Raw genomic sequence first — 27,953 nt, forward strand, 5'->3', positions numbered from 1 at the left:
ATATGTCAGCTGCCTCATGTCATCGGAATTGGCTTGAAGACGTTCATTGGGACGCCAGTGACCTGCAATGCAGGGCAGGACAGGGCTGACGAGATACGGGGTCCATCGCCTTGCCCCCGGATCCTTCAGGACGGCCTCTTCTCCCACTAGGAATCCTGCCCAGCAGATCTGCCCTTTCTCAGGGACCCGGAGGATCGTGTCCTTGTTATGCATGGCTTCGAACATCAACGGTTACGGCTCATCGGCTGAAATGACCAGAAGCGGCCGGCTTGCGTTATGCCTTGAGTATAACATCCGTGGCCTCGAAGCTTCGTTCAAAGTAAACTGGTTAACTAAAAGTCTCGCGGCCAGTGCCGTCCTGAGACAACAGTTTCCAAGCGCCTCTGCATCTCTCCTACAATCATGGAATTGGTGGGGGAAAAGATACTCTACACCTCGGAAACTGCCAAGTTAGGGACATGGACGATCCTATGGGAGTTTCCGCAATTAAGGATCGCTGGATGATGAGACGACATGCCTAGGAATCTCAGAGCAGGTCAATGCCGTCCCCGAGTGACTGGGTTGGAGAATTGGTCTCCATACGCTCCTTACGGCTGTGGGGGCTTGCTCAGCTCCGTGGTCCCTGAAAAGTTTCAAGTACCATCAGCCTCTGAAACTTATTACAGTGCTGGCGGTCCTCTCGTTGAATCATCGGCTGCGAATTACGAGAAACTCTGACTTTCTGCAGGGGTTTTGTAGTGGACTCTGCCAAAGGTTAACAGCCCCTGATCAGGTACGAATACAGTCAAGATCCCGTTACCACACGGACCTGAGATATGCTCTGTCCTAACTCTACCCGCGAACTGTTTCAGTCGCATTTCTGACATAATTACATACGCACTTATGCTGGCACGGGAGCGATCTTGCGAAGCTGTCCGGCCTAGTCATGACACCTGACACAGATCAGATCGTTGCTCGCCAGCATGCCAACCGCCATCTTGTTCGGGGTCCGTCACATATAATAATCTCACGCCTCCACAGGCATGAACACCACCCGAGGGGTCTGACAGGCCGGGTGAGCCCTTCAGCCCCGTCAGGCACTAGGTCGACCTGGCTGGACGTCGAATCGGGTTGGATAAACGCGATTTGCTGATGGCGCAGGTCTATTGCCCAGTGGGTGATCACCGACCCCGGCTTTGTCGGTGGGCGGGAGTTATGTACACCTCAGGTACAGAAGGCTAAAAATGGTCGGCCATGTGGGACCCCCCGAAGCATAAGTTAAGTGGGAGACCAGGTTATGTGTTATGCACCGAGGGAAAATGCAGCTCCTTCGATTCGCCTCGTATCATCGCCCAGATCTTGAACATCACCGTACGTACCGCAGGCAGGTACAAGAGCTGTCCTGCCGCCAAATGTCACGGGACGGACCTCGCCCGTATCGTAAGTCGACCCTAAGAGTCATTTGGGCCTCATCCACCGAGCGGGCAGGGCCCCTCTGAGCCGTAACTGGCAAGTCCGGTGAGTTGGCCTGGGCTGCCTACGTTGAGCTGCATCGCCTACTTGGGGGCCGAGCAACCTTGGCCGACTAGTGTGCACAGCACTGTCTCCAGTTAAGACGGCCGCGCAAACGACATGATGTAATTCATGGCCCTCCGGAACTCCCTCGACTAAGAAGTGCGTTATGGATCTCTGCGGCCTGGAGCGCACGGCAATAGGAAAGTTGCAATCTCATATTTGGAGGGCGGGGCAATTGCAAGATTTCGGTTCGCTTATTTGATGGCTTTTGTTCATCCGAGAGTGCCCTGGGCCCTGGCCGCGAGCGAGAGGGTTGAGTGCACGCAGCTGCGTATCAGAGCCGGTCTAACTACAAGTACGTCTTTGCCTGTGCTCTCCGACGGGTGGGCTGGCCATTCTCGGCTGCTAGATCCGTCTGGCGTGCAGTACTATCCAATGGTACAATGCTGTACGGTACATACATGAGTTACATACACACATGCGTTAGGTAGCTTAGCTACACGACTATTTGGCTGAGCTAGCCACACGCAAAGACAAGCATAACAAGTCTCGCTGGTGAACAAGTCGTTAGAGAGCCTAGTCGAATCCAATCCACAGCTAGTGGACGCCGCGCTCTGCCCGAAGGGAAAATGCAGCAAGCATGCATCTGCCCATGAGTCCGTGGATCCATGACCCCTGCTGAGGTTCACACACTGCGCCCAAGTCACTCGCCGGTACCGACGCTGGGCATGCGGCACCAGCACCTCGAGACAGAGACCGCCAGGCGAGCAGCGAGAAATAATAGGCCGGCCGCCGACAGAAGGCGTCACAGAGGTCTCAGTCCAACGACGACTACGTGCTGCTGTGAATGAGGCCATTTCTCAACCCCCCGCCGGCTGCAGAGCGATGAATTGAACTTGACGTGGCCAGCCTGTTATCCACTGACCCCTTCGGTGACGACCTCGGAGCAAGGAGCTAGCTGCCCGGGTACCTAGCAGCAAGCCTCAGAACGGCGGACAGTGCACTCACCCAAGGACCTGGTTGAGCGAGAACGAGCCATTCCATTTGCTGCCAGCCAGGGCCACTCTGTGTCTCCATGTCTCCAGGCCCCCAGGGCCCCAAGGGGGACTCTGTCGTTCTCTCAACACGATACGACACAACACAACACAACACAAGCAAAGTCAGAAGGGTTTGGATGTGGCGACGGGGAGTTTGTTACTAGGATAGGACCAATTGCAAGCAACAGAGCCACTGCCGTACCGCAACAAGCAGAAGTCAATAAACGGCCTCGCTCTCGCTCACGCGCGCACTCTCTCTCTCACTCGCTTCTCACTGTCTGCTTTCCGCTTTGTTCTTGTGAGGCGCGGCGGCGGCGGATGATAGGCACACCAAAGGCCAAGACCAAGGCAGGGCACCTTGTGGTACGGAGTACATTGGAGGTACTTTGACCCACCCACCTTTCTCTAGTTAGCGACTCCCACCCGTCTGTCTCCGCATCACTTCCCTTCCATCTTTCTCCTCTCGCCCAAGAACCGGCGAGACCAGTCCGTACGACCTCGTCCTTCCCACGGCACTCTACTGCCATCTTCTGCTTGTCCTGCAGTGGACTCGGCCTCTTCTCTACAGCTCCCCCCTGGGAATAGTTGCTCTTGCATGCCAAAACCCGCCGCGGTTTTCCTCTCAGTCTTTCCCGCAACCCGCCCTGCACACTAGGCCCCGACCATGTAACGAAGCTGCATCGGAAGTCGATCATTGTTAAGCTGGGACTAACCACGGTCTGGCTGGGTGCAGAGCGCAGGCTGGCTGCAGCAAGGTGTCTTGCCTCGACGACGAATACGACACTTCTCACTCGCAACGCAGCAACGAGAAACGACATTTACTCCTTTTCGATTTGAACCCAGCATATACGCCCCTCAAACCCTAGCGAACTAACACCGCCGGCCAACATTCTTCGCAGCCTCGCAATCAACAGGAGCGGGAGACCGACCTCCCCCCTAGGCGGTGGCTCTGCCAGCATAAGCACGAGAACCTCACTGCTCTCTCGTGTTTATTCCGAGCCGCCCTCTGCAAAGCAGAGCAGCCTCGAAAAGCAGTTGAAATCGGTTGCGGTCGGTGCTGCTGCGTGCCTGGCATATTCAACATGTCGGTCTTGGCGGTTCCCGATGGCGGCCTCCATTTGGGGAGCTCGGACGCGAGCGAGCTTCTGCCAATGCAGGCCTTTGGCCTTGCATTGAACGACGGTGTGATTGAGGATATGATCAGATGTGTGCAAAATGGCCAGAAAATCGAGCTGTTTCTGGGTTCCAATCCCGTAAGTTTGGCTGTGTAGTGCACCCCCCCCTTCGCATTGGCTAGTCGGCCATGACCCGTCCCCCCAGTGACTTCACGAAATCGATTGTACTTGCCCACGCACAGAACAATCTATAGAGCCACAATCAATTTCCTATTCGTGCTATTTTATTGAAGCCGTACATTCGCAATGACCCATTTACTAAACTCCATTGTTACCTACAGAGCTTGCAATACGGCGACGAAGAGGAACCGCTCAAGCCTACTTCAGACTCCTTCGATTATGACCTGTACCTCACCAACCTCGCCGAATCCAGTACCAAAGCCCAAAGATTACCGTATCCGACCATGTCCATCCTGAAGAAGCCGCCGACCGTCAAAGGCGCCAAGCCCAACGTCAGGGTTGAGAAGGTTGTGAAGGGTGGAAAGAGCGCCAAGTCGAAACTCCTTCCCCAGGGCAAATCTGCCATGGCCATGGCTCTTTCAAGCTCTGGTACCACGCGATCGTTACCGTCGAGTCCAGCCCTGAAGGGTGTCGGCTCGCCTTCACACAATCCGGCCATTGCCGCCGCCCAACAGCTCATGGAGAAGAACAAGGAGCAACGGACCACAGTCGTACACGAGCTTGCCGTGCAGGATCAGAACTACGACTACCTGAAAGACCGGTGGTCCGGATCCGAGGCAGATCTGAAAAACATTCTGGGCAAGGTTGGCGACAAGAAGGGCGACAGGTGGAGCTTGAGCAAGAACTACTGGAAGGAACTGGACGTTTGGAACTACAATTACGAACCCTCACAGAACCGACAACTGGCAATCGACAATGCCAAGAAACAGTACGATCGGCAACGGCTGGGAACCACCGATCCCGCTTGGGAGCGCCTACTGGAGGAGAAGGATAGAGGCAAGGGTATCATACTCAGCAAACTGCAGGCCGCCCTGGCCAAGGGGAACATGACGCCAGCTGCCAAGCCTGCCAAGGCAGATGATGCGAGCAGCAAAAATTCGAGCGACGAGAGTGTCAAAGCCAAGGCTGGTGGGGAGGCAATGGCGAGGTCGAGTTCCCAGCCTGTTGGTGCGAAGCCCAACCGGGTTGGCGACAGGGAAGTCCAGTCGAAGAAGCTGCTCTCGAACAAGGCGACGACAAAGAAACCTACCACCACGACAAAGAAGGCTGCACCTGTGAGCAAGGCCAAGGCAGCTGACAAGGGCACGAAGAAGTTTCTATCGGAAGAGTATGTCCATGACACTAGCAGCGAGGATGAGGCGCCTCTCGCAGCAACATCCACTTCGAAGCCGAAACCTGCTCACAGCCCCGTGCATAAGAGCGCTCCGAAGCCTATGGAGAAGCCAGTCGAGAAGCCCAAGGAGAGGTCGCCTGCTCCGATTGTCAAGCCAAGGGAGAGGTCACCTGCCCCAGCCGCCAAGCCCAAGTCTAAACCGACCATTCGAGCGCCCCGGCCGGCCGGCAACATTGCTGCCAGAGCTGCTTCCAGCACATCACAGAAGCGACCACGCGAGGAGGAAGATAGCAGCTCGAGCTCGGGCGCTCCGCTCAGCAAGAGAACCAAGCCGAAGGAGACTACAACGATGACAAAGCCGCTCTCCAGCAACACTGCGCTCAAGCATCGGCCATCAGACGCAAGTCAGAATTCACGGGGGACACCGTCCAATGTTTCTTACAAGAGCAAGAACACGTCGCCTGCAAAGTCTTCCCCTCTTGCCTCTTCGCCTCCCACCAATGCGTCGGACTTGGAGGATAACAGCCAGTCACAACATCATGATGGCCACAGACAATCGTCAGCAGCTCCCCGCACGAACGGTCATACAGCCACGGTCAACGGGCACACACCTAACGGTGTCTCGTCCGCGGTGAAGCGGCCGCCGGGCTCGCAAATCCACACAAGTTCGCAACCACCGACCAAGAAGGCTCGTGTGAGCCACGATGTGATTACAAAAGCTCACAGCTTCGATTTGGTCTATGACCAGTACAAAGTGCTACACGAGCAGCTCACGCGAATGGCGGACCCGCCCGAAGAGAAGCTTGAACGTCTTCATAAGATGAGGAGGAGACTTGTCTCCCTGAAGACTGAGATTCGGCAGCAAGTCGGTTTGACTGCGTAGCCACGAGACAGGGGATGAGCATAGAGCAAGGCAAAGTCCATTTCAGGGGATGAGTTCAGCGCGATATTATACCCATGTGCCAGATGGAGGGCCGGATGTGTCTTGCACAACTCGGGGGGACGAATTGCATTCGATCTAGTACCACGGAAATTTTCTGTGAGGTAAAACAGCAGCACCACGATAACAGCAAGCGGAACGAGGCATCCATCGAATGCCATGACGATTTTCCTATTCATCTTTTTTCCTATTCCCCCCTCCTTTTGCCCTCTCTCCCAACAGGGCTTGGCAAAACGGATACTTTTGAGCATAGGAGTTCACGGCCGGCAAAGGGACAGGATTAGCATAGCAAAACAGGATAGGCAAAGTCCTCCACGATTTGTTGCATTGAGTTCTTAGCATAAGGTCAAAAATCTGACCACCCCGGATAATACCAAACAAAGCAGATGTCCTTACCTATTTTCACTTGAGCTTGCCACTTACATTACGTGACAGTAGGATTGGTCAAAGTATGATTTGTCATTCTCCTTGAAGTAAGGACTTTGCAATGCCATGAGTGGGTGAAATTGAGATCAGAGCTATCGAGAATGGACAGATGGTCAGATCGGAAATATCCAACCCAACTCGGGCTCGCCCTTGGCACCCTCATCGTCCTCTACCTAATATGTACCACCCCATTCGGCCCCGAACACCCAGCCCAACAATCTCTTCACTCACAACCAGCCGGGCACGGATCTATCGTGAACACGACAGGCACGTCCACTCAAGCCCCCCCTCCCCCTACGGCATCATGACGCACACACAAACACACACACACACACACACACACATACACGGCGTGGGAAACAAGCAAGACTTGCAGGAACACGAGGGGAACGGAGGAGAAGCTGCGATATCCATGCCCGCATTGCATGCCATGCCATAGCGCAGCCTCACGCGCGCCGAAAGAAAGACGCAGGGACATGGGGCGAGGCGGCGGGGGGCTCAGCAACACCGGCATGCATGCAGGTTGGTTGGCGGGCGGCTGCGGCTATGCACGTATAGCAGGTACAATGGGGGGGGGGGGATCCATTGTCAGGAATGGCCTCCTGCATGTCAAGGGGAAAAAATTCTCTGTACAAGGTGTAGAAGTGTGTGTGTGTGTGTGTGTGCCTGTTCCGGAGCGTCGTCGTGGTGGTGGTGCCTCGCGGGGGGTTTTCCCAGCCTGTTGGGCCCCCAAGTCCTCATCCTCGTCGTCACCGCCCCTGGCTCTGCCGACCGACCACACCCCCAGACGCGGGATGCGACGCTGCTTTCTTCCGGGGGACACACAGGGCCCGGAAGGCCACGAGATCCGGGTCGGATAGAGTTTGTGGCTCGTCTGGGGGAGCTAGCTGTTGCGTGTTGGCTGGATATGGTCGCGCTGGATACTCTATACTGATGCGAGGTGCCCCCCGGATCCCATGGTTAGTCCCCGATGTTGGACGGACCACGACTCCATCGGCGATGGCACGAGTAATGGCAGAATGGCGGAGGGTTCCATCGATCCCTAATCAATATACCTCAAACGTACGGGGGGAGTTACACGGCGGGGGTTCGATTGTTTCCATGCACGGCGGGTGCAGTGCAGTGCAGTGCAGCCGGACGCATGGCTGGGATCATGGCGTGGCAGGCAGGCAGGCACAGACGGCACCGGACTGGGTGGTGTTGGTGGGAGGAGGGTCACGGGACATCCAGGTAATGCGCCGTGGTATACCATGTTGGCCAGCACGAACACCAAAGGATCAGTGTTCGCGGCGCTTATCCCTTCCCTTGCGTTCCGATATCCGGGCATGTCCCACCAGGGCCGCATCTAGGGTAGCCCGCTATTGTACGTCCGGAAGCGGTCACGATGTCCGGTTCGGGGCTCTTGGGTATCGTGGAGGGGTTGCCAAATTCTGTTGACTGATATGGTGTTGGTAAATATAGCTCATCTAGCCGATCGCCCATGGGTATGCACGACCAACATCTTGCATAGAGCCCACCTTTGACCTGACGATCCCGCCTAGTTGCGGGTGTTGGCGGACGAGATGCGGGCTTTGACTTTGAGTGTGGACCGCGATGCTACCCAGTTTGGGTGAAAGCCATGCTCTCTGGCCGGGCAGGGTATCGTGCCCTTACTCTGGCCAAGGGGGCGGCCTGGGTTGTTGGTAACGAAGTTGGGAGAGACCATCTGCTGCAAAACGGAGCCACCCGCTGAACACCCGTAGCAAACTGCTTGCATGGGGAGCCCACCTGCTAGGGCAAACCATTATGTATGCATGTAGTATGCAATGTACGCAAGCGGGTCCGGGCAAGCTAGCTCGCCTTAGCAGGGCCTATACGAATGTGTTATAGCCATTTGCGAGTTTGGGCAGAGCTGGGTCGCCTGGCGATGCACAACGCGCGAATCGCAACCGTAGACGGGGCCCGTTTAGCCGCATCAGGTTTAGATGCGCTCGCGCTTCCAGACGGCTGGGACAGCTAGCGCGATCGAACTGGTTAGCGCAAGCGCTCAACCCAGCTCCCAACAGGGTTGGTGTAACTGGCCGTCATATGATGCTCAATTGCCCGTCTCGGCCTGGCCAGGGTCCGCTGCGGACGTCTATCGGATATCGCGCATCGCACATGGCGCATCGCGCATACCCAAGGCACGGAGAACAGCGTACGAACACTGTTTGTACGACCATGTCGGTCGTTTGACGCTTGCTATGATATGACGGTGGGGGAGCAGGGGGATAAGGGCCCGGCTATCGACGCGGAATGCAGCTTCGTAGTTGGCTGATCCGCCCCAGCAGTGTCCAAATCCGGTCTTGAGATGCCATATGCCCGGCCTGGTCTCGCGGGCCTCTGGTATCAATCTTCTCGGTATAGCTAGCTTTGTACAAGCTGACTCGGATCGAGCTAAGCTAGGATTGAAGCGAGTATTCTGTCCAACTTTGTCGGCTGCTGGGTAGGTACGGCGTCCAAGACTGCACAGAGGTATCTTTGACTTGGGATACAAAGGCTCATTGTACTGTCAAGACGATAACCCTAGTCGACCTGCGATGGAGTCATCGTGATCCTGTAAGCCCATCCGAGCTGCTGGGGTGTCTCTAGCAAAACGAGCTTGCACAGGCACAAGGTTTGCTTGCTGCAAGCAACTGCCAGGTATCTTGCAAGCTAATCAGGGCAAATTAGTCCTGATAGGAAAGCAAAGAAAGTGCTGGCATCTTATGGCAGAGAATCTTTTAGCAATTGCTTGGCCAAATGAGGCAATCGATTCGCTTTTCTAGCCGGCTCCTGGATGACGGGACGACATGACCGCCTCCTGACGATTTGAAGCGCAGTCCCAGGCAGCACGAACTGTCAGCAACGGTATCGATATGGCCAAGGGAAATGCCCACAATAATGGCGCAAAGCCAAATGAAAATGGAACTGGAACTTATGGCCATCACCATGGGAAGCACGACATTCTTTGTGACGGATTTGTTCTCTATCCATGTCAAGCATATGGAAACGCCCACGCTAGGGATTTCAACAATGTCGACGACGTGCCGTTTGTGCTTCACCCGTGGGCTCTTGGACCTCGCGCGAAGTCGAAACAGGAATCTGGTGATGCTTTCGTGGGGACTCCCTACGTTGCCGATCCGCTCCAGGTCTGGCCAGCAGTGTTCGCACAGGAGGACGCCCCGGTGACTGCTCACAAAACACCAGACACGTTGGCAGAGCAGAAGCTGTCCCAAGCTGCAAGACAACTACACGACCAAGCCGTTGAAAGTAGGAAGGTTTACGACAGTTTCCATAAAGACTACAGGAAGGATGTCAAAGATGTTGACAAATACGTGACTCAAGACATCCGCCAACGAATATGGGAGGCCAAGGTCGAACGAAACCGAAAATATCGAGAGAAGCGCGCCCAGGAGGACAGGCAGCTCACTCTCCAACGCGACAAGTTAGCGTCGTGCCTGAAAAATATGTACGAGGCCACTGATAAGCTCCCCGGCGGACAGTCATCGGCTGGCGGATACGACTCTCGAGAATTACACTTTGAGAAGCTACGAGCAACAGGAAAGCGAGTTGACCGTTTGGCCGGAAAGGCTTTATCGAATGAAGCAGCCTGCAAAGATCTGGTATCCGAGTTGGCAGATCTGGAGCACCTGGTGAACCCAGAGGAAAGTGCCGCCAAGATACTGTACCGATTCGACAAACGACAAAAGGCTGCAGTCGAAAAAGATGAGAGTGATGAGGAAAGTGCTGTCGATGGGGGTCCCATCGACCTTGAAGACGATGCTGAGTAGGAGCTGGAGATACATTCGCATAGCTGTTGCTAGCAGCCAGGAGTAGGATGATGAGTGATGGTCGAAAGGGGGTGGTCGCCAGGATAGCTCGCCTCACGACGAGTTCAGACTTGTTAGTAGTATCCTAGATTCGAACGGGAGAGGAAGACAAAACTGACCTGGGAAAAAAGAGAGTGGTGAAGCATCGTCCTCAACAGAGTAATCAGAATCGAATTCTGGTGGGCCTCTCACGAGGCTGTCCCAGGCCGCGTATTGGACTCAAGTGTTCGCACACAATCTCCGCAATGGCTCTCCCATAGGGAAACACCGACTGCCCCGTCTTCTCCTCGCGGATATGCACGGGGCGCCAGGCCCTGCTTTTCTGATGCCAGTGTTGCGAGCTATTGAAGCCGGACCCTTACGGGCAGGCCCGTCGACCCTGCCGGGAAGGCAGGCGACTGAGGCAGTGGTGAAGATTACTCCGAATTTCTCATATGCAGGAGAGGCAATGGGCGGGACCTCCAGAGGGAGGCCCGTCCCGAGGAGCTGCTCGCGCAGCCCCTCCGTTTGTAGCATAGAAACGCGGCGTTGAAGAGGACGATGCTTGCACGAGGAAAGTAAAAATTCAAACGCGCGGTGACTCGAAATCTGCAATGAGGTTGAGGTGCTGTGTGCCTGAGGCTCATGCGGCCAATCAGAGTCCGCATGTGGTGGAGTCTGGAGTAGGGCTGGTCTCCACCGCCGGCGGCGTCGTGGCGCGGGCCTGAGTCAAATCGTGGCGTTGGGCTTTCAGAAATATTCTGAGTTAGCCGCAACGTTCTGGCCAGAACAAACGAAACCCCTTACCCCAGAGAGCACTAATTTCCTCAGTACCATGATATCTCCCTGTCGTAGGTAGCCCGGATCTGACAATGTCTTTCCTAATTTTCTGACGTCCCTCGATCTCCCTGTTCCATCTCTTGTACTCCCTTTCATTTGTCTCTTGCGTCGTCCTGTTTCTTATAAGTCCCACAAAAGCCCGAAAAAATGGGTCACGGCTCTCCCTTGGACTTCCCGCAGGTCTGGCAGAGACCCTCGTTCGAGGACCTCATTGCGTGTCTCAGGAAGCTCCAGGTCGAGCCTCCCGTCTGGAACCCGAACACGCCCCGCCGGGTCATCTTGGAGAACCAGTACAACGCGGCGCGCTCCCGCAAGGAGATCGCCGCTTATCTGGCGAGCGTCATCAAGAGCGATTTGCGATGGATCAAGGATGACGAGCAGAAGGAGGCGCTGTGGGACGAGGCGAGCAGGCGGTTCTCAGAGCGGTGCGGCAGGGCGGGCATGGGCGAGATCACGCGCAGGTGGCCGTTCGCCAGCGAGGCCTACCTTTCCTTCGAGCTGATAGTCCGGGAGCCCCCTATCACGGGAGACGCCCTCGGCCACAAGACGTGGGGATCGTCGTATTTCCTTGCACAGCTTCTCGACCAGATTGCGGCCAAGTCTCTCTCTCATCTCTTGGCACCGGAGCTGGGTCCCCCCTCCAATGTGTTGGAGTTGGGTTCAGGCACAGGCCTCTGCGGCATGGCTGCGGCAGCGATCTGGGGAACGCATGTGTACCTGAGCGATCTCCCCAACATCGTGCCCAACCTTGCTCATAACATTGAAAAGAACCGAGAGACGATCAAGACCCTTGGCGGCAATGTAGATGCTGGGTCCTTAACATGGGGAGGCTCTGACGAGGACGACGATGACGAGATGTTTGCGCAGAAGAACCAGTTCAAGGTGAGTAATACTGACACCACGGTGTCAATAGGCATGCTTACGGGCGGCATAGATCGTCCTCATCGCCGATGCGCTCTACGACGATGACCACCCTGCGCTGCTCGCGTCTGCCGTTCGCGACCACTTGATGCACAGCGACGATGCGCGGGTCGTGATGATGACCCCGTTCAGGGACGACATCACGAGAAAGCTCTTCGCCCAGTTCAGGGAGACTCTGGCAAGTGGCGAGCGGCCCCTTGTGTGCCTGGAGGAGCATTCCCTGACGGGTATGGATGACTGGGGCGAAGACGAGGAGCCCTCGGAGATCGAGTGCTGGTGGGGTGTATTTGGGAGTGCACCCAAAAAGTGAGATTCAAGACCGACGATGCTATTATGATGACGACACGATCAGAGACGCCGAGACTACGAAATTAGAGGGCCAGTAGACCTAGATGATACAGAGGCGTGCTTAGAAACGACAACCTCGCGGCTGCAACCTGGCTTAGAATGCTATTTAGACTAGAAAATAGATTCAGTTTGTCCCAAAACGCTCGCTGTGTACAGTCTTGACATGTCGAAGATTTACTAGACCCCCTACTTTACACTCTAGCAGGCAGACCGCATATATACTGGAAGTAGATGGGCAGATGTTTAGGATCTCGCCGGTCGTTGATCTGAAAAATACAAGTTCAGGTTTCTCCGGTTTACAAGCGTCCACGAATTACAAAGACCGGGGTCCACTGATAGAAGACCACCATTTGTAACACACAGAGGAGCCATGTAAAGCAACAGAATACTAAGGACCAGGCAGCCCAAGGCGCCTGTACCAATGCGTTCGGAAGTGCTGTTCTGTAGGGCCAATGGGGCATCGAAACAAAAGTCGGCGTGATCATTCAAATGCCGAGGAGTTATGGATACAACACCGTAGAAATGGTGTTCAGCACCATTGTATCTCGAACTAATACCGTCCATGGGCAGTATACACAAAGTGAGAAGAATCGACCCGCAAACTCCAGCGTCTTCCTGGACGCGAATGCCATGAGTTCCTGTATCCATATTCCAATCAACCAATCGTGCGCCTCACATCCGAAATAAGCAGTTGACTCCAAGGTCTCGTTCACGTCGTGCAGAGGGGGTGGGCCAGGATTGTCCCCGTAACACCCCTTTGGGTGTAGTTTACAAGATGATTTCTTTCGCGTCCTTCACCGAGCCCTCGTTCGGGCAGTAGGGACATTTGTACCGGCTTCCCTTGCTGATCCGCTGCAGACTCTCCCGTGCGAGTACGTGCCCGCAGGGTAGGATCACTGGTGGGTTTTCTGCTGTAGTCTGCTCCTTGCTGACGGGACACACGAAGATGGAGTGGTAGACCATGCTCTTAGGCAAGCGCGTCTCGAATGCCATTTCTTGTGTCGTGGTCCACTCCGTGTTCTTGCCCTTGACCTTGTTCAGGAACTTCATGAGCTGCGGCAGCGCTATGGCACCGGCCGTGGCGGCAACGTATAGAGGTGACTCGGCAGACAAGCCGAGGAGCGAACAGAACTCGCGGGTGAAGGATGCTGCGACCTCGTCAAAGGCCATGGCAATGTCGAAGATGGACCGGTAAGGCGACGCGGGGAGATTGGAGGCGTATACCATGGCACAGCTGAGCTGCTGGATCTCGCGAATATGACGATGTTGAAAGCGTCCAAAGTTCTCCCTGGCGTAGTACAGAGCCCCTAGGCGGCCGTTCTCGGGTGTGTCTGGAAGGCCATTGACCGAAGGGCCCTTGAACAGCCATATGAACTGAAGTTTGCAGAGCTCAAACTCAAGATTGGAGCCCCGCGCCTCCAACTCGGCACAGTTGGAGCGGGCCCAGTTTATGGCGGGCAGCAGCTTGCGTTCCTTCAACGAGGAGAGTATGGAATACATCTCGGCGAACGAGGACTGCAGTGTCTCGGACTGCAAGGCCGAGAGCTCATCCATGGGGGTGAGATGAGATTCATAGGGCTCTGGAGAGCGCCGCGATGTGGGGGAAGTGACACTCGATGGCGACAAGGGCGACAACTGTGACTGGAGCTGCGATATCGAAGACTGTGGCCGTTGTGGCTGGGCTTCGGCTATGAAGGCTGAAGCGACACCAAACTGGCCTTCCCGCAGCAGATGCATGGCGATGGCGCGGTTGATGAGGGTGGGGTGTTGTGCCATGGGATCATGGTCCTCGGGCAGGCTTCCTTTGGTGTCCTTGTCGGTCGTCAGGGCCTTCTCGAGGGCCTTCCCAAACTTGACCTGGCCCTTGTGTACCACCTTTAAGTCGTCGAGCACGGCATCCAAGCCTCTCTGGACAGGGTTCTGGAGCTTGGTGAGGGTGAGGCTGGTGACATGGGGGTCGTTGGCTGTGAGGAAGGTCAGCATAGGTCACCGGGAAGCGCTATCTGGTCAACAGTCGGGCTACGGACCTCTCTCGACCTCGGACCTTGCGGCAGTCAGGAGATCGATGATCTTGTCGACGTTGGCCAGGGAGTTGGAGAGCTGGGCCGTGTCCTTGAGCTTCTCCAGCTCCTTCTCGAGAACCTCCATAGCCATGTTTGCGGGCGTGGGCGGCTGTGGCCGCGAGTGTACCGTCGACTACGGGCGGTCGTCGAAGCTGCAGATAAGGGCCTCGGTGCTCGATGGGGGTGCAGACGGCACTGGTGTGTGAATCCGGTGGATCTCGGCCTGGTACTCGCAGCGTTTCATGGACCCAACGTCATGGCGGTGGTGAGGGTTCCGTCGGGCCGTTGCCGGGGGCGTTGCTGCAAGTTTCTTGGAGGATGTTGTTTGGGTTACGAGGGGAGGGAGAGGTCAGATTGAGTTCTGATTGCGAGCGAGCTATGAGCCATGGGCCATGGGCTATGAGCGATGCGTGCCCAGATCGGGTGATGGGGGGGGGGGGGGCAATGTCGTTAAGCTCACAGTGGGCCTGCGGGCTTGCTTGGAGGTGGCCCGTAGGCTGCCCAGGTGGTACTAGCTGGCTGCGTTTTGCGGTGTCCAGCGTGGCCCAGGTCCTCAGGTCCTGTCCTGCTGTCGACGGGCGCCTGGGTGGCCGACGTACCCGCTTGTGTGGGGTGCATAAGTTGCGTTGTGCATGTACCTACCTACCTAGGTACCTGTAGACCGACAGTCTGTGGCTGAAGACTGGATTTACGGCATACCGGAACATGCTGGTGGTTACCTGTCTTGACTGTCTAGGTAGCCACTGGTTCAAGCGCAGTACGATTGGGAGGGAGATTGCATCTCTATGTAAGTAATCGACATGTCCTTGAGCGAATGCCCCATCTGCTTCCTCTCGGAATCTGGTGAGAGCGCCGCCCCAAGACTTGCGACTTGCCGTGGTCCATACCCATACCCATACCCATACCTAGTTGACTAGGTACCCACCTGGGCACCCTGAGGCGTGCCACGGGTGCGAATGACGCATGAACCGACCCCGCCCCAATCAAAGCCACTGGACTTCTAGCGGCGTCCTCAGCTAACTAACAGGTTGCCAGCTCCCCCTAGCTTTGGCCCGGCTGGCCAGTGACAAGGATGGCTCAGGGCCGTCCGAAGCAGGGAAACCGTCACCACCACCCGACATCTCTCTCCATACTTAAGTAGTCGGCTTAGGGTGCAGGGGTTCCCAAATGTCCCTCCCTCGCTCCCCGGGATACCATCACATGCGTTCCTCATCTACCCACGACGGCAGATAGACCCCTCGACCTTCTCTTTGTTCTACATATCTTGCTGCTGCAGGACCAAGCCTCTCAGTGTAATGCCTCCTCGACCATGCACCCACGACACTCGCCCCGAGTAATCCCACGAGCCGCGGCGTCTACCCATCCTGACCCGGAGCCATGGCCTTCCGCTTCACCCTGCCCGCCTCGGATGGGAGGCTACACAAAGAAGAGGACATCTCACTGATGAGGGCCGCCTCGCACCGTATTTCCAGCAGCAGCAGCAGCAACATCCACAACCACAACCACAACCACAACAGCAGTACCAACAACAACAAGTCCAACCAGCTCGACGGCACGCACACTCCCGCGCCCGACAGACGCCAGTCCACCCCGGTCGAATCAACAGCCTCGCCCGCCCCCAACCGCCGCCATGTCGTCTTCGCCGACCCCGTCGCCTTTCGTTTCCTGGAGGAGGACCCCTGCGTCACTGTCGTTGAGCGCAAAGGCGTACTTCGCGGCTACGAACTATATCTCGTCGAGCAGTGGGCCTGCTCCCGCAAGTCGCCCTCTCTGGTCATTGTGACGTATACCGGCGATCAGCGCCATTCCGTCGTCGTCGGCGTGTTGAGTGTTCCTGAGGACGAGGGTGCCTGGTCGCCGCGGCTGCGGCTCTACTTTGACGCGGTGCAGCAGTACCATGCACGACCGAAGGAGACGCCCATAGGGAAGGCCATGGTCACAAATCTAAGCAGCTTCCCCTCTGCCTTGACGGTGATACCCGTGCCGGACGGAGATATCAAGAAACACCGTCAGGAGTTTATAGTCAACGAAAACCTCAAGCGTCTGGGCTGCTCCGGTCGAGCTGGCTTGACTCTCTCCGAACCGACGGCTGCGGCCAAGGCCAAGTTTTACCAGTCATACAAGGCTAGCGAAAAGGTTCCCTTTGCCGAGGCCGTCGTGGAGCTTGTCAAGCTATGCCAGGTCGCTCTCTTCATATTCGGCAAGCTCGAGCCCGAGTATATCGATGGGCTTCTGTGCGACGTGACTGAAACGTCCGTTGGCGACTGGTGGACCGAGTTCGGTGCCGATTACTACAACATCGAGCCCACCGACGGCATCCTAGGCCCAACCACTGTCGTTGCGCTCCTGGGCCTGTTGATGGGGGCAAGGAACCGGCTCAGTTACTATGGTGCCCCCATCGGCAAAGACGTCTTCGACATAGACGGGACCAAAAGGGGAATTAGCTATTTTCAGAAGTCCCAAAAGCTGGAGCGAACGCGGCGGCTGGATCGTCAGACACTGCACAGACTTCACCATGTGACCGCAAAGGCGGCTGCGGGCGAGGGCTGGGGTGTCCAGAAGGCCGTCAAGTCGACGGTCACGGAAATCGGAGGAAAGCGTGGCGAGATCGTCCTGGGCATGGTGGGCGGCCGCGATAAAGGTGGCATAGGAGACATTGAGACTTTGGACATGGGCAAATTCGTCAGCTTAGCCCATGGAGAACGCGCGAAATGGCTCTGGCTGGGTAAACCCAAGCGTGCCACCATCGAACATCACGAGAGGTCAATACCGGACATGTCCAATCTTCTGTTCGGCAGAGAGGAACCCGTCACCCAACCCAAGAGGGCACAGTCCATACCATTGGAAGAAGAGATCGAAATGCTGAGGAAAGAAGAGTCCCCAGGCATCTACTCAGCCCCGACACCGGGCTCGGTTACTAGTATTTCGGCAGAGAGCCCCGGAGACAGGGATGCATTGCGGAGAGGCGTCTTCAAGAGTGTAGCCGGGAAGTTCGGTGATGCTCGTTCCGGCTTTGGACGAATCAAGGACGCCGTCTACAGCGGAGGCGGCTTGAGAAGTCATGCAAGCCGTCCATCCCGAGATGACTCGATGGAAGCGGCTTATTCGAGTACCAATCCTTCCGTTCTGACGGGTTCATCCGCCGGACTTGTGGCCAGTCCAACCCAAGGGATTAATAGAGCTTTCACCTGGAAGAACAAACCCGAAGAGTACCGCCATGCTTTTAAAGAGGAAGTCGATGTCACCTCTGCGCCTACTTCAGTTGGCCTCCTGGGACAGCCAGAAACGTCCACGAGCGAATCGCAGTCCATGAGCCAAACAGAGGAGAGGACACCAAATGGGGAAATCAAACGCTTTTCCCAAGCTACTGAATTACGTCACGAGCTTGCGAAAATCGATACCTCAGCTGCCGCCTCCGCAGTCGATAAGACCCAACTGCAGGGCCCAGCGTTGGGAGCCGAAAGACGGCTCGACCAATCCGTGGCACTACTTCACAGGCGTCACAGTGTTGCCGGCTTACGGCCAGATGAGCGGTCTTTGAATGAGAGCAGATGGCCCCGGCGATTATCATTTGGAGATGCTGAGGAAGCTGTGCTGGGGTGGACTGCATTGACAATCTTGGATGATGATGAAGACGCAGATGCCGCAACAATACTGGAGCGGCAAGCTCAGCTTGCAGAACTGGCCCGCAGCCTCTATCTCAATATTCTCAGCATAAAAGAGGGCATCGAGCCTTGGGTTGATACAAGGATCAAGTCCGTCGAGGCAATGGAAGAAACCTACGCCAAGCAGCAAGACGACCTACAAACCCTGTACTACCAACTGACGGATGCGTACCAGCATACCAAGCAAGGCTCACAGGAACTGATCGGTAGCGAGCGGGCGCAGATCACCGAAGCGGTTAAGGATGTCGAGGTACTGGTTGCGAAGCTGGAGTACGAGATTAACGCCCTCGTTTCGCGGGTGCAGGATGTCGAAGATGGTGTTGCCCATTTCGAAGTCCAGGTAGATGCGGTGGAGAGGAAAGTCGAGGAGCTCAAGGCCCAGCTCGAGACAGAGAGCTGGCTCCACTGGGCCGTGAGGACTCTGACGGGCATCGGCACAGGGCCGAACATTACGCAGGTCCATGATCATGACCAGACCAAGTAGATTTCCTTTTGGTATTTTTGGGTTGCCGTCACAAGAATAGCAGGGTTTCAAGCACAAGGATACCCACGTTGTGGTGTTTAGCATAGCGTCAGGCGATGGATTTGTTTTACTTTCCTTATTGGCTAGACAGTGTCTTTGAAGCTGGATACCCCTAAAGACAGCCTCTTGCGAGTCATAGTACATACATGGGTAGAGGAACTGCGACGAATATAAGAACCACAATACCAAATCTAAAAATAATGCTGATTTATATGCTCACCGACCAGTTCTTACATTCTCATCAGACAAGTCTTTACATGTTCATCCGCAATGTATTTACACGCTCATCGAGGGGCTCATTTCCGGCGTGCGCGCGCTAAGGTGGCAGATCTGCGTATCGACAAGCATACAGGGGTGGCTGGGATCTGTTTAACTTACACAGTAGCAGCAATCTGTTCAAGACACCACCCTTCACCACCACACTACACTTGACCGGTCCTGATACCATCAGAGTGCAACAGGACGAGATGCCGCCCGAGAGGATCCACCGCGCCCGCCGCTATCGCGGCCTACGAGATGCCAAGGGCTCCCGGTGGCACGGCAAGGGCTTCCGGGACCACGGGAGCATGTGGATCAACGTCAACGAGGGCTTCACGCGGGGCCGGGACGTCCCCGAGCACATGCGCCTCGACTTGTTTGTAGACACGCTGGATGGTGAGTTTGACTACGTTGCCTTGCTTCTCAGCCAAGCCGTTGAGCTATATATCTCTTGCCCCGGTCTTGGAAATCCTTTTTTTTTTTTTTTTCGTGTTTTTTCCTGCTCGGCTTTATCCTGACATCGCCCGCAGAACACCCGGATGCCATCAACCCCGGCGGGTGGTGCGACGTCTTCTTCCGCAAGACGTCCCTGTTCGACCTTGTCGAGGAGCACCCGGACGATCTCGTCGAGGACTGGTTCGACGGCGGCGAAACCGTGTATCGCAAGGTGCGTTCTCTCACACATGCCATGCTCCCCCTTGACACTCAACTATCGAGGTGTGGTGTGTGTGTGGTCCGGGCGAAACAGTCCCCCATCAAAACTCTAACGTGCGGCATATCTATCCAGTACTACGACGCCGAGGGCTATGAGATCAACGTGGTTCTGGGCGAGCGCAAAGGCACCAAGCCCCAGCCCCGGCGCCGCGGCTCGCCGCGCCAACGGCTCCACACCGGCGATCCGGGCTTCACCCTGATGTACAACGAGACGCAGTACCGTGACTTTATCAGCCCGGGCTTTGACGACCGGTACGACCAGTGGCAACGGCGGCGGGGGCAGCTCTACGGGATGCTGGAGCCGCGGTACTTTGAGGAGCCCGAGCCCCGCGTTCGGCCGCAGGTCTACAGCACGCCAGAGCCGCCGTATCTCGAGGAGCCCGAGCCCCGCGTGCGACAGCAGGTCCGCCAGGTCGTGCCCCCGCGCGATGCCGGGGCTGAGCACGAGCAGAGGCTCCGACGGGCGCGCGCGGTGGGGCGCACGCGCGAAGAGGCTGCGGTGCTGGAGGCGGCCCTGGCAAGGCGGCGGTGGCGGCGTCAACGTGAACGAGAACAAGGACGGTAGTAAGCTTTGCGTTGATTGATATGCTGTACTGTGAATTCTCGAGCGTGGTTTCCACACCGAGTTGAGAAGGGATCCGGTATCTCGTGTACTTTGGCTTGCCCCGGCGGTTTTGGATGATGTGCTAGAGAAACAACATGCGGTGTATGATAATGAAGACTATAGTCGACATATAAAGAGGGGGGGGGGGGGGGGGGGGGGGGCGGCTAGGAGAAACGTGTAGTGCAACCTTTTATCGACTTAGAACACTTAACTATAAATATCTTTATAGAAGTGCCTGTATTAAATTTGCCAGTTTGTATTAGTATATGTCCAACGCTGAGTCTCCCCTCTGCGGCCGCTAATCCATTATATTACACAAAATATACTGGGAAGTAACAAGCTCTGCTGTTAGTCTTATTAACTAGCTACCGGCTAGGGTACATAGATGTGTCAACTTTGAGGTGGAAAGACACTGTACCATTCTCAGCCGTGTCCTTGTTCGATTCATCCTTTAAAAGCTTTTCCGCGTATGTTATCAAAGTCATGATGAGCCATGGAAACCCACATGACCCAAAGTAGTTGACGACACCCTCCATGGTCTTGTTAATAGCATCAATATAATCGATATCAAAAGCCATTGTTGGCCTATCAAAGTTTAATCCCCTTATCTCCCCTAGATGCCATTGGCATTATTACCGTGATCTATATCCACAACTGATGCAATATCATTAGAAAAATAACCTAAACATGCCCAAACACTTCCAAAACTCCAGTCATCTGCATTCGTAACGGCGTGAGAAATCATGAAACCCCCGTCCCAAATAAATAAAACCACCCTCCCCCCCTATTTATCCATGTCAGACCAAGTAAACCAAACGCAATGAAGCAGGACACCGCTGACACGCCCAAAACTCTCAATGGTCCCTTTCTACCTCCCTTCAACAGCTGACGCCCCATTCCCCAAACAGGCCCCTGAGACACTCTTCACTCCGCCGCCCAACAACCTCGAGCGCGGCCCAGTCCTCGGCCTCGGTGCACCACTCGCGGAGCAGCAGGAGGCCCTCAAAGTTGTAGATGCTGGGGCCGGACAGCGCCCAGTCGAGCGCGACGGCCTCCTGCATCAGGTGGCGCGCGAACTCGTGATGGCGCCACCGCTCCGCAGTGCTCTGTCCCTCCTCCACCACATCCTCTCCTGTCCCCATGTTGACATCGGCACCAGCATCCCACATCACCGTGTCCGGATGTCGCTGCGGCAGCTGAGGCTCGCCGCACTGGGCCCGGTGGAACAGCGCCATGGCCGTGAGGCAGTTAACCTCGGTCTGGTCCGGGGCCGCCGGGGCCGCGGCATCCGACATGGCCGTTGCGCGCTCCGTCTTGGCGGCCAGCAGCCGCTCGCACGCCCCGTACACCTCGGCGTCGCGCCAGCCGCTCTCCCAGCCCAGGTCGAGCAGCAGGAACGACTCGACGTAGGCCAGGCTGAGGTCATCTTCCTGTGCTGCCGCTGCCCCTGCTTCTTCTTCGTCTTCTTCGAAGACTGGTGGCGCCGCCTCGGGGTCTGCGAGCGCCCGGAGCATCTCCCCGGGGTGGATCGCCGCGAGGGACGGCGGGCTGCTGCCGCCGCCGCCGTTGCCCTTGAGGCGGTGGCTCCGGTGGCTGCGCAGCGTCTCGCCGTACCACAGCGAGACCATGTCGTAGTACTGGGCGGCGTCGGCCAGGTTGTCCATGGCGTCGAGGACGAGGGCGAGCAGGAGGCCGTTGCGGCGGGCGGCGTCGTGCTCCTCCTCGAACAGGCGGGCGATCTGGCGCAGGGCCCGGCGGCACGGGTGGGCGGGCCCCAGCCGGATGCGCGCCAGCTCGGCCAGGTGGCCCCAGAGCGTGCGGTGCAGGGCTGCGTGGCCGTCGTCCGGCAGCACCACGATGATGATCAGCAGGTTGAGCACCGGGTACAGCAGGTGCGCCGCGTCGTCTAGCAGGAGCCGCAGGCGGTCGAAGACCGTGTGCGCCAGCTGCCAGCCTTGGCGGGTGTGGTTCTGGTTGAGGAGCCTGTGAGAGAATATGTCAGTATCTGACCGAGAGCTTTTACTTTGTAGTTGGCATTGGCTGTGCTTCATCTCCGCCTCAGGGGGGAGTTTGGTACAAGCCCCTGAGACCAGATCCAAACGGACCAACTTCGATAAACTGACTGGGAGGAAAAGAATTCGAGATATACTCACCAGATGGCATCATAATACTCAGCTGCAACAGTGCTCGCGTGACTGTCACAATAGACCTGTAACGGCCTCTCACACATAGGGTCTCTGTTCTGCCACGAGCCATCCCACGACTCGCTCTGCATGGTCGCCTCGCCGCTAAACCTTCTGCACTCGCCTAAGAACCACTCGCCCACAACCTCTTTGATACTGAGGGACCCGGGAGTCCGCAGCAGACCGCTCGACAGCGGGCTCGTCGACGTAAAAAATGGAGGCGGCGGTGTGAGACACCTCAGGTACGCCGGTAGGTCGGCCTCGGCCTCGGCGTCATCGGCGGACCGCGGCGTCGACCCGGCGCCGGCCAACAGCAGCAGGTCGTCGGCACTGACGCCCTTGCGGCGCAGGTAGGTACGGGTGTCGACGCGGCGGCCGTTGCGCACGGGGATCGAGTCCTTGCCGGCGGCGGTGCGGCCGGCCTGCGTCTTGAGGATGGCGGCCACGTCGGCGGCGCGGTTGTTCTTGAAGAGCCGCCAGTGCTTGAGCTTGGTCTTGTATTGCTTCTGTCTTTTCGAAGCCATCCCCGAGTGTTGAGTCAGTCATTGTTCATTGTGGGATGTGGTCAAGTAGGACTACGCTTGATGATATTCGACGGAGAGAAGGAAAGACAGAGAAAGAAAGAAAGAAAGAAAGGAGTGAAAGGGGCGGCAGGAAACAACTTGTTTTATTTAGCCTCGCGGCGAGGTTTATCTTGTAGGTTTTACTTCATAGGTGAGCATGACTCGACGAGTAAGGCAGAATGGGCTTAAAGGGGCTATATGATTTTACAGCTTGTAGGGAAGATCAACTATCATGGGCGTCATACATGGTCTTCTCGTAAGATACGAATCACTGCATTGGTTGACCAGTAACTAACTGGCCTTTTCAATTCATATACTGGGGCAGGAACAAGTAAAAGGGGTGAATAAAACTCAAGAACTGGTACAAGAGAAAAGCAGTAGTACGTACGAGGCCGTGAACCCGCGCTGCTGGCTCAGCACACCCATGACATACTGCAGTGTCCTGTCCTCATCGATGTAGAGCCGCCTGATCTCGGCGCGGTGGACTTCCCACTCCTCGGGAGGGACGTGTTTCGCCGGGGCCATGGTCGCGGATTCTTCGTGTGTGTAGATAGATAGATCTATAGGGGCAGGCAAGCCCGATTGGGAGGACAAGTGAAGCTTTCAAGATCACAACTTCGCTCAGGGGAAATAATCGCAGCCTCAGTCAATTGACATACAATTAACGTCCCCGACAGTCGCGCGGCCCGACGATTTCGAGCCAAAGGACAATGACAATACCCAAGGCAAGCAGAGATGAAGAAGAAGACTACGTAGTCTTCCTCTTCCTCAACCCCGACTCTCCAGGCTTGAGCAGCCCGACGGACACCTCTAATATAAGCCCGCGGAGCAACTTCCTTCCTTCCCTTCCCCCGCCGCGCCCTGGCCCTCAGCCGCCAGCCGGCGATATCCTCCTCCTGCTGCTGCTGCTGCTGCTGCAGGCTTGCTTTGGGTTCTTTTGCGAGCCACGCTGCCCCCCAGCCCGGCGGGCAGCCTGACCGGCACAGGAGTTTTGGCCATCTGACAGCGACGCGGGCACGGGATTGGTCCGGGGGGGCGCAGCCCCCCTGCACGGGCGGGCCTAGCCTACACCGCGACATGCCTAAGTGAGTAGGGCCCAGGGGGGGACGCAGCAGGCCCGAACTCGACCCCGAGAGACAAAAGTGCCCTCGCGAAGGGAATAATCAAGATACGAGCGCAGCTGTCACCGCATCTCGGTCGCTTCGTTAGGTGCAAGTTGCTTCGATCCGGGAGTGCCAAACTGCCGAGAAGAGAAGACTCTCCCACTCATTTGCAAGGTTATACCAGCGGTTGTTGTGCTTTTATTGCGCGGAGTGCTCGCCACCAACACAACGGGTCCTCCACATGCTTACAGACCGGTAGAAACCCGAGCTGGATAGCCTTTAGCATCAAATTGGTACATATATCGCATGAAAGAAGGCTTGATACAACATGAATACAGAGCACTGTCGTTCGTATCTGAAAGGGGGACGCAGGGTCATTATTTTCTTCTTGCGTTCATATAGCTTGCAATGCTCCTGAGAACAAACCGAGGAGCTGGCTCACAAACTCCCCGAGCCATGGTATCTTATACATGCGGCGTCCAACTGTGCCGTTTCCTTGCGTTTTCCCCTATAGTGTCCTCGCAACGCCCAATCGAGTGCCTAGATAAACAAAAAGCTGCTGGCAAACAAGCATCCTGCCGCAGACTTCGTCACAAAACTGCAAAGTCCTCTTCTATTCCGTGGTGTGCCGTCCCGTTCCCCGGGCTCACAAGAATGCCGCAGACCCCTAGTCATCGTCGGGCTTCTTCTCGTCTGGGCCTTCAGCATCAGCTGCCGTGGTCTGGGCCGGAACCTCTCCCTTCTCCTTGGGCTCCTCCGACGAAGGGGCGTCGACAGGGACGTCGGTAGAGCCTGCATCCTCTTTTAGCTTCTTGGTCACGCCTTCGAGCTCGTCCTCAGCCTCGCGCTTGGGCGTCGAAGACCTGACCCTCGTCGTGGCCGCCTTCTCGATGCCATCCATGGCGTCCTCCTTGGTCTCCTCGGCGCCAGAGGAAGGCTTCGGCTCGGGGGAGGTGTGATGGGACTCGGTGGCCTTGCGTCCCACGGCTGCCTCCACGTCGATGCCCTGCATCTCCACGCCGGGCCCGCCAACATAGCTGGTCGCAGAGCTGCCTTCGCGCTGCGGTCCCATGTCCTCGGGGCCGATCTCCTCCGGCCCTCGTGCATGTGGCTTCTCGTCCTCATCAGCGCCCGCGACAGTGCCCACAACCTCGCCGCTCTCCACGGCTTGCTCGGCAGCGGCGATACTGGAAGTAGAAGCAGTAGCATCAGAAGAAGCAGGGGCTCCTTCGCTCTGTCCAGTACCGGGTGCAATAGGAGCGGCGGCACCGCCGGCAGCAGGACCAGCAGAAGCAGATGGGGCAGCGCGGAGCTGTTGCTGGGGATGGTGGTGGGCGTGGTGGCTTGCCAGCTGAGAGACAGGCACAACGCCAGCACGCTGCTCCTGGCGCAGCAACTCACCCTGCGTCACGCCAACACCGCGAGTACCCATCGATGATATGCCATTCACCGTCACCGTCACGGTCTCAATGTGCCCCATGCCATTGGGCCCGTCGATAGTTTCCGTGCTTTCCGTCCGTAGCTCCGGAGAGTCGGCAGGGTCGTGGCCATTGCCGTTTGTGCGGCCTGAAGCCGTCTCGCCTTCGGCGGATGCTTGGGGTTGCGGTTGCGGTTGGGGGGCTTGCTGCTGGGGCTGCGGCGACAGGGCTTGTACCGCCGCACTGTTCTGAAGCCAGGGGATGGGGGTAAGTAGGGCGCCGCCCAGAGCTTCGTCGCTCCCAGGGGTGGCGAATGGGTTGGGCCCGTTCGTGTCCGAGACACCATTCGAGAGCACGCCGCCGGTGGGGACTTCGGGGACTGCGGGAGGGAGAGGATAGATATTCAGGCCCGAGGTGACGTGGACAACACGGTCCAGGGCGTGGAGATAGCTGGGCAGCGACTTGTAGTGGTGCTTGGGCGCAAGGACCAGCTCGGCGAGGCGCTGTACCGTATGAGGCGGATACTTGGGGAAGGTGGATGTGAGGGTGGTGGTGATCTCGGCGAGCATGGCCGCGATCTGTTGCGGCAGGGTGCCGGGGGCCAGGGGCTCCGGGCCCGGCGCAGGCACCGAGGTGGGCGGAGGCGCGGACCGGGGCGCGACGGGGGCGTTCTCCTTGTTGGTGTCCTGCGACGACGTGGTGCTGGGAGGATTCGTGGGCGAAGATGGAAGGGGCGGCAGGAAGTTCTCTGTGTCTTCCGAGTCGGAGGGCGCGGGGTGCGGGATGGAGGAGGGGATGACGGTGGGCGGCGGCGGCGGCAGGTTCGGTATAGGGAACTCATTGTGCGCGATCTGGGGCTCTCGTGTCAGCGCAGGGGCACAGCAGCTTGAGAGCTGGCCACTTACATTCTCTATCCGGGAGACAAGACTGGCGAGCAGGGCTGGCCAGACGGAGCTGTTCGGTAAAGGCCATGTCAGCGTGTGTAGTTCGGATGCATTGGACGTTGCAGGGTGCGGGACGTACTAGTCCATAGAGCCGCCAGCAGCGACGCTGCGCAGGATGTCATCATCGTCGATGTCCATCATGGCGGGCAGGTGGGTGACAGGAGCCTCGCGGTCGGACGGTCGGTCGGTCGCCGTCCCGTTCCCCAGCGGTCGGACGACAGCGGCGGTGGTGCGGGTCTGTGGGTGGTGATGCTGGCCGGCCGGTCGGTCCAGGTCGGTCGGGGTGAGGGTAGATGGAGGCTGGAGGCTGGAGGCTGGCGCGCGTGGGTTTGGCGGTTGACGTAGTGGCACGCGCCCGTGTCGGCCCAAGTTTTGCGGCTCCGGCGCGCCGATTGTCGACGGAGATCTGGGGCCAGGGGCCTGGCGGCTGGCGGCTGGCGGCTGGCTGCTGGCTGGCCCAAGGCAAGTCAAGTCACGACGACGACGGTAAGTTATGTACCGTTTCTAAATTTAGCCCACCACACTCTTCTGTTTAGCTGGCTGCTGGACCTGCATGACGAACGGGCGCCACTGCTATGGTATAGACCCGGTCAACGATCCAGCCCACATGGCTCCATTCCCTAGGTGTTATGAAGATCTCTTATTACGGAATGCATTGAACAGTAACTTGGTAACCTTGAACGTCGGGCCAGAGACCAGAGATCAGAGATCGGAGATCGCTGGCTGCAGACCCAACCCAACAGCTTAGGTATCCTTCCCGGTAGTCCATTGCACACTCGGTACCTTGATATCTGGCGCAACGTTGGAACGTTGGTCGGTGACCAGGTCGTCGCGTGTGGTCATGGCCACTCACACAGTCCATCGACTAGTAACTACCCTTGCACCGACCGCCCGAATAAGCTTTCTCACCGCAGACGGAGAGCCCGTCCAGACCGCAAGCTGCAGACTCCAGACTCCAGAACAGGGCGTGCAGGACTGCCTCCCGTTTCATCTGTTCTCCCCTCTCCCTATTCTGGAACGGCGACACACTCACACCACGCCTATCATGATATATGGTCATTTATTTAGACTTGGGCCCTTTGCCCGTTTGGACCATCTGCCATGGTCCATGGCCGCCCATCCCACTGAGTTGGTCAACTATGCCTTTTCGAAGGACCATCGGATCTCCGGCATTGGCACACCCAGGTTTCGGCCTGCGGCATCTGCCTCTCCAAGTTGCCTTGTGCGCGTGTGTACGCATCCGCCTGACTAAACCGAATCTGCATGTGCCGTATTTCCCGAGCCCGCGAAGACAGGAGTCTGCCAAAACACAGCGTTTGGCGGGCAGTGGACGGAACGGAGGAAGGTGTGAACCAAAACCCAAGAAACATTCCGTCACATGTGTGTGTATGTGTGTATGTATGGAATTGTATGTATGCCATGGTGGTTGACTCCCGCTCCCCATTCGTGTGTGCCAAGCCGATCGCTTGAACAGGAGAACCTACCACAGCGCACCCTGCATGGAAGGGGGGGCTCAGCAGTGGGCGCGTCTTGGCGATACAACTGTGCCTCGTTGGCCTGGATGCCTCGCAGAAGCCCGTCTCCTGGCAAATCGTCAGGGCTGCAGGGGGCATCCCACACGTCTCGAACGA

General features: G+C 57.1%; 7 protein-coding genes across 7 annotated transcripts; 4 read left to right on the plus strand and 3 right to left on the minus strand.

The window, feature by feature from the left end:
• Nucleotides 1–3,613: 3,613 nt before the first annotated feature.
• On the plus strand, nt 3,614–5,883 carry JN550_013633 (uncharacterized protein; the record flags this gene model as incomplete). Its single annotated transcript, XM_049312242.1, has 2 exons — nt 3,614–3,784; nt 3,988–5,883. The coding sequence occupies 2 exons, from the start codon at nt 3,614–3,616 to the stop codon at nt 5,881–5,883; spliced, it is 2,067 nt and encodes a 688-aa protein (XP_049164386.1).
• Nucleotides 5,884–9,242: 3,359 nt separating this feature from the next.
• On the plus strand, nt 9,243–10,157 carry JN550_013634 (uncharacterized protein; the record flags this gene model as incomplete). The annotated part of the gene is made up of 1 exon (XM_049312243.1): nt 9,243–10,157. The coding sequence occupies one exon, from the start codon at nt 9,243–9,245 to the stop codon at nt 10,155–10,157; it is 915 nt and encodes a 304-aa protein (XP_049164387.1).
• Nucleotides 10,158–11,162: 1,005 nt separating this feature from the next.
• On the plus strand, nt 11,163–12,246 carry JN550_013635 (uncharacterized protein; the record flags this gene model as incomplete). Its single annotated transcript, XM_049312244.1, has 2 exons — nt 11,163–11,897; nt 11,950–12,246. 2 exons carry the CDS (start codon nt 11,163–11,165, stop codon nt 12,244–12,246), a joined length of 1,032 nt encoding a protein of 343 aa, XP_049164388.1.
• Nucleotides 12,247–13,052: 806 nt separating this feature from the next.
• JN550_013636 (uncharacterized protein) lies at nt 13,053–14,438 on the minus strand (the record flags this gene model as incomplete). Its single annotated transcript, XM_049312245.1, has 2 exons — nt 13,053–14,248; nt 14,312–14,438. 2 exons carry the CDS (start codon nt 14,436–14,438, stop codon nt 13,053–13,055), a joined length of 1,323 nt encoding a protein of 440 aa, XP_049164389.1.
• A 1,286-nt stretch (nt 14,439–15,724) lies between these two features.
• JN550_013637 (uncharacterized protein) lies at nt 15,725–20,072 on the plus strand (the record flags this gene model as incomplete). The annotated part of the gene is made up of 3 exons (XM_049312246.1): nt 15,725–18,492; nt 18,924–19,189; nt 19,324–20,072. 3 exons carry the CDS (start codon nt 15,725–15,727, stop codon nt 20,070–20,072), a joined length of 3,783 nt encoding a protein of 1,260 aa, XP_049164390.1.
• A 917-nt stretch (nt 20,073–20,989) lies between these two features.
• Nucleotides 20,990–23,382, minus strand: JN550_013638 (uncharacterized protein; the record flags this gene model as incomplete). Its single annotated transcript, XM_049312248.1, has 3 exons — nt 20,990–22,094; nt 22,265–22,804; nt 23,246–23,382. 3 exons carry the CDS (start codon nt 23,380–23,382, stop codon nt 20,990–20,992), a joined length of 1,782 nt encoding a protein of 593 aa, XP_049164391.1.
• Nucleotides 23,383–24,627: 1,245 nt separating this feature from the next.
• JN550_013639 (uncharacterized protein) lies at nt 24,628–26,463 on the minus strand (the record flags this gene model as incomplete). The annotated part of the gene is made up of 3 exons (XM_049312249.1): nt 24,628–26,229; nt 26,284–26,332; nt 26,402–26,463. The coding sequence occupies 3 exons, from the start codon at nt 26,461–26,463 to the stop codon at nt 24,628–24,630; spliced, it is 1,713 nt and encodes a 570-aa protein (XP_049164392.1).
• Nucleotides 26,464–27,953: the final 1,490 nt, after the last annotated feature.

The sequence above is a fragment of the Neoarthrinium moseri genome (genome assembly GCF_022829205.1).
Source record: "Neoarthrinium moseri strain CBS 164.80 chromosome Unknown scaffold126_Wmoseri_CBS_16480, whole genome shotgun sequence".
Lineage (NCBI taxonomy): Eukaryota > Fungi > Ascomycota > Sordariomycetes > Amphisphaeriales > Apiosporaceae > Neoarthrinium > Neoarthrinium moseri.